The sequence below is a fragment of the Lissotriton helveticus genome, chromosome 2_1 (assembly GCF_964261635.1).
Source record: "Lissotriton helveticus chromosome 2_1, aLisHel1.1, whole genome shotgun sequence".
NCBI lineage: Eukaryota > Metazoa > Chordata > Amphibia > Caudata > Salamandridae > Lissotriton > Lissotriton helveticus.
Genome location: NC_136059.1, coordinates 249,049,257 through 249,061,770, shown reverse-complemented (window position 1 = coordinate 249,061,770; position 12,514 = coordinate 249,049,257). Strand labels below are relative to the sequence as shown.

General features: G+C 46.9%; 1 protein-coding gene across 2 annotated transcripts in view; it reads left to right on the top strand.

Moving 5' to 3' along the window:
• LOXHD1 (lipoxygenase homology PLAT domains 1) overlaps positions 1-12,514 on the top strand; it is a 1,099,077-nt gene that overhangs the window by 42,114 nt on the left and 1,044,449 nt on the right. For both annotated transcript variants that reach the window (XM_078674764.1, XM_078674763.1), the window contains one exon: positions 6,972-7,106. In XM_078674764.1, the coding sequence (XP_078530890.1) occupies positions 6,972-7,106 (135 nt within the window). The remainder of the gene's footprint in view (positions 1-6,971; positions 7,107-12,514) is intronic.

The window sequence follows — 12,514 nt, the reverse complement described above, 5'->3', positions numbered from 1 at the left end:
TGGTGGTGGTATTGGTTTTGGTGATGATATTGATGGTGGTGTTATTATTGGTGGTGGTATTGGTATTGGTGATGGTATTGGTGGTATTATTAGTGGTGGTGGTATTGGTATTGGTAGTGGTGGTGGTATTGGTTGTGGTGGTGGTATTGGTATTGGTATTGGTAGTGGTGGTATTGGTTGTGGTATTGGTGGTGGTGGTAGTGGTATTGCTGGTGGTAGTGGTGGTGTTGATGGCAGTGGTATTGGTGGTATTGATGGTGGTGGTAGTATAGGTGGTGGGATTGGTGCTGGTGGTGGTATTGGTGGTGGAATTGGTGGAGGTGGTGGTATTGATGGTGATGGTATTGGTGGCTGTGGTATTGGTGGTGGTATCAGTGGTGATGGTGGTATTGGTGGTGGTGATATTAGTTGTTGTATTGGTGGTGGAGGTGGTATTGGTGGTGGTATTGGTGGTGGCGGTGGTATTTGTGGTGGTAGTTTTGGTATTGGGGTGTTGGTATTGGTGGTGATGGTATTGGTGGTGGTATTGGTGGTGGTGGTATTGGTGGTGGTTGTATTAGTGGTGGTGGTGGTGTTGGTGGTGGTTTTAATGGTGGTATTGGTGGTGGTGGTGTTTTGGTGGTGGTGGTATTGGTGGTGTTTTTAGTGGCGGTGGTGGTGGTAGTAGTGTTGGTGGTATTGGTGGTGGTGGTATTGGCAGTGGTGGTGGTAGTGGTATTAGTGGTGGTATTGGTGGTGTTGATGGCAGTGATGGTAATGGTGATAGTGGTGGTGGTGGTATTGATGGTGGTGCTAGTAGTAGTGATATTGGTATTGGTGGTATTGGTGGGGGTGTTGGTGGTGGTGGTATTCGTGGTGGTATTTTGGTATTGCTGGTGGTGGTAGTGGTGGTATTGGTGGTATTGGTTGTGGTGGTATTGGTGGTGGTGGTATTGGTATTGGTGATGGTATTGGTGGTGGTGTTATTAGTGGTGGTGGTATTGGTGGTGGTATTAGTATTGGTGATGGTATTGGTGGTGGTGATATTAGTGGTGGTGGTATTGGTAGTGGTGGTATTGGTGGTGGTATTGGTTGTGGTGGTATTGGTGGTATTGGTAGTGGCATTGGTGATGGTATTGGTGGAAGTGGTATTGGTGGTGGTAGTGGTATTGCTGGTGGTAGTGGTGGTGTTGATGGCAGTGGTATTGCTGGTGGTATTGGTGATAGTGGTATTGGTGGTAGTAGTGGTATTGCTGGTGGTAGTGGTGGTGTTGATGGTAGTGGTATTGGTGGTATTGACGGTGGTGGTAGTATTGGTGGTGGGATTGGTGCTGGTGGTGGTATTGCTGGTGGAATTGGTGGAGGAGGTGGTATTGATGGTGATGGTATTGGTGGCTGTGGTATTGGTGGTGGTGGTATTGGTGGTGTTGGAGTATTGGTGGTGGTATTGGTGGTAGTGGTATTGGTGGTTGTGGTATTGGTGGTGGTGGTATTGGCAGTGGTGGTTTTTGTGGTATTGGTGGTATTGATGGTGGTAGTGGTGTTGGTTAGTGGTATTGGTGGTGCTGGTGGTGGTAGTATTGGTGGTGAAGATATTGGTGGCGGTGGTATTGGCAGTGTTGGTGGTATTTGTGATGGTGGTATCGATGGTATTGGTGGTGGTGGTATTGGTGGAGGCGGTGGTGTTGGTGGTGGTGGTGTTATTGGTGGTGGTATTGGTGGTGGTGGGTGGTATTGGTGGTGGTGGTATTGGTGGTGGTGGTGGCATTGGTGGTGGTGGTATTGGTGAAGGTGGTGATATTGATGGTGGTATTGATATTGGTGGTAGTGGTATTGGTGGTGGGGGTATTGGTGGTGGTGGTGCTATTGGTGGTGGTGGTAGTGGTATTGGTGGTGTTGATGGTGGTGGAGTTTTTGATGGTGTTGGTGGTGATGGTATTGCGTTATTAGTGGTGGTGGTGGTGGTATTGGCGGTGGTGGCATTGGTGGCAGTGGTATTAGTGGTGGTGGTATTGGTGTTGTTGTTAATAAAACAGGCTTTTGAAAACAACCCATCAGGTGATTTTAGTACAGATGACATGTAACACAGATGTGCTGTCAGCTACAGCCCATTAGCACAAGATTATTTACTACCTGGATTTCACACGACTAATCATTTCTAAATCCATTTTACTTGGGGGTTTGAAACAGACACGAGATAATGGTGGGTTAAAGTGATTGAAAGCGGGCACCCGTGTTAAGGGGGTGGCCGTGCTGCTTACAAAACCACAAGCGGTTTCAGCTGAAGCAGCGCATGTCTGCCCTGCAGTAAGAGAAACTCAATAAAGTAAATAGTGCTTACAGACTACATAACAGGTCTGTGTAACAACCGAAAGTAAAGGGGCCAGTAGCCATGGGAGGTTACAAATAAAGAACAGGCCGTACTAAGGAGGGACTAACAAGCCTATCAACGTAGTAATCCGAAGGCAGCATTTACGAAAGGCAATGACACAAGCCAATGAAAAATATGGCCGGAGAGTGGGCGCGGCTTCTCTCCCATACTTTACTACGGCAGTCATGCAGAGCAAGCAGCGCATGCGCTCTGCTGCTGGGCTCGACCTGAAAAGATGCTATGACGTGGTGGCTGTGTCATTTTGCACCATGTTGTGCAGCATGGCTAAATAAAACAAACAAAAATAGATGCTATGATGTGACTGTGCCATTTTGTAGGCATACACACCACAAATGCGTCCACCTATAAAAAGACGCAAGTGCTGTTTCCTATTTATTGGCTTGGATCAGTAAATTGAAGGGAACAGGTGGAGGGAAGCATCACAATGGATGCGGGAAGGGGTAGCATCGTAAGTACACAGGTGGAGAAAACAACACAGAGGGTGTGGGTGGAGGAAGCTATGTGGAGGGACGAAGCAACATGGAGGTTGGGAGGAGAAATAATGGGCGAAAGAGAGCAATATAGAGCAGATAGGGGAGAAGCATGTGGGACAGAAAGCAACACTGGTGGGGAAAGTACACAAGGCCAATGCAACATGAAGGGGGTGGGGAAGAAGCACATGGGAGAGCTGGCAAAACACATGCAGTCATGGAGGGCACGAGTAATGAATATATTCTCGAGGGGCTGGACAAACAGAAGAAGTGGAAAGAAAGCCCACTCAAGCTAACAAATGAAAAGCAAGCAAATGAAAGTGACAGTTAAACCAACCAATGGTAAGCAATGGGTGTGCTCCAAGCCTACTGTAAGGTGATGGAAAGTCTTTTCAACCAACATACAGCTTGTGCTGTCTGGTAGGTGAGACCTAAAAAGGCAGAAAGTTAGGAAACTTACATTTTATGTTGCATTTCACAAAACTGCCTAGTGGCCGAATGAACCATGGCACTAATAGACATTCCCGGCTTTTCAGGTAACAGTGTGTTGCATTATGGGGCATGTGGTTTTACTTAAACTCTTTTGTTATGGGTTCAAAACCATACAAAGTGCTGTTGGATAAAATGCCACAACTAGAAAAAAGTTGTTATACATGACATGGAGTCACTTGTCAGCTTCATCTCAACATTTAAAAAAGAAAACTTTTAGTCCGTTTAAAAAACTAATTGTTTCCCATGTAAAATTAAAACAGTAAATCCTGGTCTCATATTTTGTGAGTTTACACTTTCAATCACATCATGCACTAAACATATAATTGCCAATGGAAATCATTTTGTCTTCTTGTAGTGGAAAGCTATATAATGAACTTAACACAACAAAGGTACAACAAGGGCAGCAACAGCGCCACCCTCTCTAACACAAAAATAAGAAAAGGACAGATGGCTGTAACACGAGGAACATCACACTATTCCCTCATACAGGACAGGTACAACACAAGTAGGTAATATGCTAAAGAGACTGAGAGGAGTTTAATGACTTTTATGCTCTCTCTAAACAGAGATGATATACAGGAAGTACGTAACTCTTGGAAGAAATAGACACACTTGCTAGGAAATTAAAATACAATCATGTACTCTTGGGATAATGACCCGTGACCTACCATGAGTGGTATGCTTCAATGGTGGGTTCCACATCTAGCTCTGGAAAGCTTCAGATAATACTACTGTTCACTGGTTATGCTATAGACTAGGAATGGTTTCCTTATTTTGGGTGATGTTCCCTCATGTTGACACTTATGTTCTCCCTTTGTTAAACTGTTAGAACTATGTTCCCGTTGTATGTGGACAAGCTAAAAGTTTCTCATAATGGTGTCTCCATACCACAGGATTATAAATATGCAGGTCAAGCAAAGAAACCTGCTTATTTTTTCCATTGAGATGTTTTGGCTCTCAAATATTGCCCTTCCTCAGGATTAAAGGCATGTCATATCAAATGAAGCAGTCCATGGGTCTGAAGACATGTTATGCAAGTGCCTTCAATACATAATTTATTTTTTCATAAAATGGAGTAAAAGTAGTGGAATCTCCCCTTCCCCCGCCCTCCCCGAGACATAGAACAGATATACCTAGGGCAGCATGGGCGCAAGCTTTGCTCTCTCATGGAACAGGTACAGCATGACAGGAGCAAAGCAAGCTTCCCTGTCTCACAGAACACAGAGTGCAATCTTCCATTGGCAGGAGAACAGATCCAGCAAGGCAGACTAGTACAAGCTTTCATCACTTCAAGAACATGTATAGTTATGAGTGACATGCAGATCCATACAGATCTCTGGCTGGGGTGCTTCCTTCACTGAGAGGTGGATGATTTAGTAAATAAGTGAGTTCTAACACTATTTCCACTTAGGTGATATTCCATGTCCGCATCCTGAAAGTCCTGTGGCGGTCACTCGGAGCCCGGCTGTTTGTGTTGATTCTTTGGTTGCCCACGTGTTGAGAAGTAGCAGGTACCTAGTTGGTCAATGTTTTCTGGAGCAGGCCAGCTACAACCTAAGTCGCAAGGCTCTAAAAAATCTGAGTGGTTCCAACCTCTTTGGAAATCTTCTGAAAGCACCTGCACCAGGCACTGTGCAATCCCACCCTTGGTGCTTGACCTGTTCATAATGTTTAGGGCTGCCACTGATACTGCGGCAAGTGCAATGTAATTCTTTACACATACCTTGGATCCTGTCTTCTGCCACACAATTTCCTCATCGCCAAGCAAAGTAAGGGTTGAGGAGCAGTGGCCTTCAGAAATAATCTGATATAATGTAACTCATGCTCGGGGAACCCAAGGGAAGGGGGGACAGGTGACACAGCAGCATCCACCGTTCCATCACGGACTCTGGAGAACCGTGGGAGATGAAGCAGGATGGCTGCGAGCAATATGACGTCATGTCATGTTGAAATTAATTGGATTCTACAATGGTGTGATGTCACAGCAGGTAGTGAACAAAACTCCATTGAACCTATAAACAATATAAACTACTGTATATGGGTACCTTTGAATAGCGCGTTTATTCCCACCAAGGTGTGCTAAGTGACAATCAATCAATCAATCAGGGTTTTATATAGTGCGCTACTCACCCGTGAGGGTCTCAAGGCGCTGGATAAATAGGTAATGTAAGCGTAGCATACCTGGTGTCCTAACACCCAACTGCCACCCTCTGGCCATTTTCCCACCCTCCCCACACAAACATAAAACAAACAGACAGCTGGCCACTCTGTAGTGGCCTGGCTGGACTCTGGAACCAGGCCTCAGTGTAGGCCGTCGGAAGCTGCACAGGAGAAAACAGGCTGCATGAAATAATGACAGGAGACACAGGCAGGTGCACTAACTACATGAACCACGAGGTCTAAGCCTCGTCTCTGTTTATTCGCTAACCCCCTGCATGTGAGGGTCGGAACCACAACCTTGTCCTTTGCTGGGAGGCAAACACGCCTCCGACTCATAACACAATGGGACCACCCCGCTCGCAACATAACACCCCCGGTCAAAAGCTTTAGCAATGCCTTCCCCGTTACGAACACAAATACAGAATATATACCTTTGTGTCAGGCCAGCCTCCCACGCCACCCTCAATACCTCTTTCCCACAATCCCATCCTACTCTAAAAAAAATATCTGGGGGCTTACTTACAAGCCCCTTGCGCCACTTGTACGTCACTTTTCCCATGTTAAAAATGATGCAAACGTTTTGCAAGGAGATTGTAGATCTGCTCCTCAATATATAGAGAAAAATCCATGCCTGCGTGAACCACCTCCTTCATCTGTCGTCATCCTCCCGCCTAAAACACAAGCAGACCTGCTCTGGCAGTGACAGGCTGTGAGAGACAACCAGTGAAGGGTGGAGCTCTTGTCAGCTGCAGGGCACAACCCTTGTCTGCTGCACGTCTGTGCAGACCCAGGGCTGACAGGGAAGGCGGCAGTGACATTCCCTCACCCCCCTCTGTTCTGCTTAGATGGGAGTGACAGTGGATGGGCAGCCACCACTCCACCAGCTTCCCTGGGGCTCTAGAGGCCCTTGGGAAATGATGCACCAGCCTCCGCCATGGTTCAGGGTTAAGAGCCCGTTTTGTCACTGCTCTGAAGTCAAAGTAAGGAAAATGTAACTTTTGTTTCACTGCTTCGAAACTAGAAGAATGAGTCTGAGACATGGATCCTGAGGCCTGTGTTCACAATCATGGCTCACATGGGTGGGTAAGTCGTAGGCAGCACTGTTCATCGTTGGAGGAAATGGCGTCAGGTCTGTTGTGGCTTCCCCGCGTGAGCTGTCAGAGGTTTCTTTGCAAATCACCAGGCCTCACCTTATATTTTTTAGTCAAAATCGTAAACCAAAACATTAATTCGGCTTGTAGCCTGCCCTATGTAAAACACACATTTCCATATGCGACGAAACACGTGTCGGCTGGTTCTGTTTTGGCTTAATGAACACTGAATTAAAGACAAAGCAACATCGCACTGATTTGTTAATGTTTGGATTTCGTTGAAATTTTGTAGTAAATTTACAGACTGTCGATTTACCTGGATGTGTGCCTAGGTTTGGTTAAATTGTAAAACACACATTAGTAACATGCTATCTCTTTTCTTTTAAGAAACGTGCCAAGAGCGCTCCCTCGCACAGGTCGGAGAGGTACAGCACCTGGCCTGGCCCCATCACTCCTACTAAAGTGCTGTACAAAGTGGCTGTGAAGACTGGAGACAAGAGGAACTCAGGAACGGATGCCAGGGTAAGAGTACCTGCAGCTGTTTCTATCCACTATATCTGTTTGAAGAGCATGACACTTAACAGAACTACAGCACTTCACTTCCGTTATGTCTGGTCCCTATCTAGCACGTGGCTAATTGCCCGGTTGGGGGAAGGCTTCCTTCTACTGTGTTAGACTTCCACCCAGTGCTTTATATGTAAAAAACAGAAGTGCCAAGGTCCTTCTCGGGAGGCTTCTGCAGCTTGCAACACTGATTGCCCCTACTAGCCCTGCCAATGACAGCACCATCACAAGTACTAACCATCACACTCCTGCAAGAGAGACAATTCAAGGCCCCTAAAGCTATAAGAATGGTTTGGGCAGCAGGTATTAGTCCTTTTAAATGTGTTTTTAATTAGTAAGCAACTGTTTTGTGCTCATCTTTAACGTGGACAAACAGCGCCACCATGTGGCAGACTGTCATAACTACCGGTGTTGGCAATTAAGTTCCAGTGCAGAGCACTAGTCTAGCACAAATTAAGCACTGCTTTCACCTGCAGGCACTAAATTACTGTCTGGAGGTCAGTTGTAGAACTTACTAAATTTGAACAGCTGCAGGGTGTGCCCAGGCAAGATAACCAGGTGGATGTGATCCACACCGGCTCGGAGTCTTGTAGCTGTACCGGTTGCTCCAAATACGGGAGGTAGCTAGAAACTCGCCTAATCGGCCCCCGAAGAAGCGCGCTATCACCAGGACCATGTGGGAGCAATTTTGCGCTCTGTACAACTGGGAAAGTTGATATACTCAGTGGTGGAGGGGAGCGGAGCGGGTTCTCAAAATGGGTCCGCCGGGGTCGGGTATAGTTGAAACGCTATACCAGCGCTCACAGCGAGGGCAGCGGACCACCTGGAGAGATAAGGCGGAGGGGGGATGGGTGCAGAGAGTAGTCTGCAGGTACGGAGGGGACGCACCCAACGCATGAGTCTCCCGCCCGCCTTTGCAGACACTCACCGCGGTACGGAAGACGGTGAGTGGGGGCTTTGTAGATATTGCCAGGAATCCAGATGGTGAGCCCTGGAGGCTGGGGGATCCAGACACAATCCCCCTCAGACTTTTGGGCATTGTAGCAGTACATTTTGAGAGCCATAAGAAATGCGCCTGACTCCAAAATGGCACTCGCAGTTGATTGTCGCCAGGGATCATAAGCGACACCCCAAGGGAGAATCCCATTAACATCTAGAGGCCGCAAAATAGTAGAAACAGCAGCATCAGCCCAGGCCTCAAGGGAAGATCACGCACAACACATGTTTCCTGCCTGACTCTAAGAAGGCCGGCAATTCTTAGTCTGAGAGCAGACTCTTCTGGTTGTGAGGCAAGCTATCGGAAGGCCTAAGACCCTTTTGTTGTAGCAAGGGAGTAGAGAATCGGGGGAAGGCCTCACTCCCTCGAAGAGGAAGATAAGTGACTTCTTTATACAGAAAATTGACACCATCTATAATAGGATCACAGCAACAAGTTGTCCTCTGCCGGCAGACGCCATAACAGTATCTCCACCTAGCACAAGGGCAAAATCACTGTTGAATTTTCAACCTTTTATCTCCGGAAGAGACAGAAAAATAATGTGCAAGGTAATATCTGGCTTCCCTCTCGATGTCTTACCTGCAAGAATTTCAGCCTCTCTTGCCAAATTGCTACCAGACCCCCTCTGTTCTCTATTGAATCTATCTCTGAAGGAAGGCCACCTACCTTTAACATGGAAGGCGGTTCAGATCATCCCAATCCGAAAAAACACCAAAGCTTCCATGGAAGATCTCTCAAATCTCCGCCCTATCTCCCTCCTACCTTTTCTGAGAAAAGTTCTGAAAAAAAATGTTAATAAACATCTATCTGACCATATCGAATCGGCCAGCTACCTGGATCCATCTCAATCGGGCTTCCGGCCAAAACATAGCACGGAAACTGCCCTGGTGGCCGTTACTGACAACATCAGACTCGCACTAGATAATGGCCAACCTACCCTCCTGGTGTTACTAGATCTCTCTGCCGCATTTGATACGGTCGACCACCAAACGCTGCTCAGGAGATTGAGGGAAGCCGGGATTGGGGGAGTGGCACTGCAGTGGATGACTAGTTTCCTCTCTAATCGTACCCAAACTATTAAATTGGGACCATATCGGTCCAATACGAAAGAACTGACCATCGGAGTGCCTCAAGGCTCATGTTTAAGCCCAACCATGCTCAACATCTACATTGCCCCCTTGGCCTTACTACTGAGGAACTACAGGTTCATTCCGATATCCTATGCAGATGACACCCACCTTACCTTCTCCTTCAATAAGACCTCTCAGACAGCCCAAGCTTCCTTCTCTTACGGCATGCTGGCCATCTCACAGTGAATGAGAAACAACTTCTTACAGCTGAATGCCGGAAAGACTGAAATCATGCTCTTTGGAGAGGCCCCACTATTGTGTGCACCCTATTGGTGGCCTAAAGAGCTGGGAACCACTCCAGCACCAAAAACAATGGCAAAGAATTTAGGGGTGCATCTTGAACAGACTTTAACAGTGAAAGAGCTGGTAACGCAGACTGCTGGCTCATGCTTTCATGTGTTGGGCCTGCTGAGAAGAGTTTTTCCTTATATCCCCAACTCCATGCGAAAGACCCTCATCCAAACCCTGGTGCTGAGTAAATTAGATTACTGTAATGCCTTACGGGTCGCAGCTAACAAGACTTCTCTGAACCGCCTTCGGGTGGTACAAAACACTGCAGCACGCTTAGTCTTAAACGCCCCTCACAGAGCAGCTTCACTCCCTCTTCTACAACAACTACACTGATTACCTGTGTGTAAACATGTGAAGTTTAAGATCTGGTGTCTGGCACACAAGGCAATATGGTGAAATGGACATTCCTATCTGGTGGAGAGATTCCATCAATATATCTCCCAAAGGGACCTTCGATCTGGCTTGAAATCTTTGCTCAAAATTTGCATTGTCAAAAAAGCACAGACTGGACGAAAGGCCTTTTCTTATCAGGCGCCATCCTTATGGAACCAACTTCCAATAGCTTTAAGGAAATGTCCAGACCACTTGAAATTTAGGAAGGGTTTGAAAACTGCCCTCTTCTAGATCAGCCCACTGTGACAACTTTCTTTTGCAAGTCCACAAGCACTGAGATACCCCTTAGGGGGTTATTCAAGAGCTATATAAGCTCACAAACTAAACTAAACTAAGAGGGCCAGCCAGCCCGCATATATGCCCCCGAAAAAGGCGATGAGCAAAGTTTCCAATTTATTTACTCCTGCAGAGAAGAGACAAGCCCAGGATCGAAGGGGATAAGCAGCCAATATGTCGCTCAGCTTAGATGATTTCTTGGCCTCTATTAGGGCATTTAAAACAGAGCTCCGCTCAGAAATCAAGCAGGACATAAAGTCCTCCATGGACCAACTGAAAGCCAACCTCACCGAACCATGACCGCCCTCCAACAGGATGTGGACTCCATAGGCACTAGAATTCTGGAGGTAGAGGGCCAGACGCAAGAGCTGGACAAACGCACAATGGTCTCCCACGAAATAGTGCATGATCTTCAAACGCCATTACAGATGTCTCTCATGAAGACAGAAGACTTGGAAAATAGGTCGCGGAGAGAGAACATCAGAATAAGAGATTTAGAGGAAGGAGCGGAGGGGCCAGACCTAGATGCCTTTATTGAGGGGCTCTTTGCAGAAATTCTCGGGCCGCGCCAGATGAGAATTAAAATCAACAGGGTTCACCGCGTGGGGAACCAACAGACTGGAGAACAACGCCGTACTCGCAACATCCTTGTCAAGCTTCACTCTTTCGAAACGAAGGAAGCAATCTTGCAAGCAGTGAGGAAGAACGACAAAATCTCCTTTCAAAGTTACATATGCATGTTGTACCAAGACCTGGCGCCTTCCACACCTTACTGTGGAGACAACACTTTAGGTCAATAATGACCAAATTACGAGAGGACAAATATAAATATAGATTGTCGTTAACCTTCGGACTGGATTTTGAATTTAATAACAAAATGCCTCACAACACAGAACTGAAGGAGGGCTTGGGAATCTTGGGACTCCCGATCCCCGAAGATGACCGCAGCCAGGGAACGTCAAAAGGGAAAGAACCTGCAAGAGGCACAATATCCCAATGGCATATGATCCCCAGGGGCAGAATATCTAAAAAATAATGAGATACCGATGACCAGAAAAAAGAGACTGTGGAAGTCCTACTGGCAGGGAGCCAAAGCACGGGACAGGTTAATAAGTGGAGGAGTGACGGCGGAACTCGGAGTATGTCTCTTAAAGACTATATCTACTCCTTGTGCACTGGCCAGAATGGACTTTCCTAGACTACCTCTGAACTACGCGAACGGCAGCTGAGGCTGCGGGCCCTGACCAGGGTGCCCGTCAACACCACCTCAACCTCAAGCAATGTTCTAGTTGGGGGCCTTTGGGCTGCCCAGCTCAGGTTATTTTGGGTTATTTGTTTCACATGTTTGGGGGGGTTATAGGGCATGGTGGTGGACAATATGGAATACCAGACCAGTAGTACGTCGCTGCCGCCAAGGGAGGTACTACATTACAGGACTTGATGAGTTTCTCATCGAGTAGATGGGAAGAAAAGGGAGGGTTCGAACATTTACAGATCTGACTATAATGAGGGGGTGGGTCCTAGTGCAGGATGGTTTCAATAACCTCTTGGAATGTGAGGGGCCTGAACTCACCCCTCAAAAACATAAAATATGGAAATATCTGGTAGATCACCATTTTGACATAGTAGCGCTTCAAGAAACACATTTAAAGAAAGCAGAACTACGGCCCTGCCACAAAAGTTACTCCTTACTCTATAGATCGTCAGCAGGGACAAAGCAAAAGGGAGTCGCACTAATGTTTCACAACACTACAAGATTTCAGCTAGAAGCCATAAAAGCAGATAGAGAGGGTAGGGTGATTATGGTGAAGGGAAAACTGAGGGGTCGACAATGCACGTTCATATCGGCATACTCACCCAACACAGATCAACTGGCGTTCATGACCTCCCTATTGAATTTGGTGGGTGGTTTTGGAGAGGACCTGACAGTTCTAATGGGAGACTTCAACCTAGCATGGCACGCAGAAATAGATAGCATCCACCCCCACAGGTCAGCTACAGGTAGCATTCCCAAAGGGATTAAACATACGATACAGGCGCTAAGTCAAAAGGACGCATGGAGAGCACTATATTCAACCACCAAAGATCACACCTTCCTTTCTCACATGCATCAATCTTATTCCCGGTTGGACTACATATTTATAAGCCAATCTCTACTGGGGTCCCGCCAGGCGGCAAAGATACTCCCGATCACTATCTCAGACCACAGCCTTGTCACAATTTGCCTTTCCTGGGGTTGCACCACACCAGGCTCGCCAAGATGGTACTTCCCGGTATCA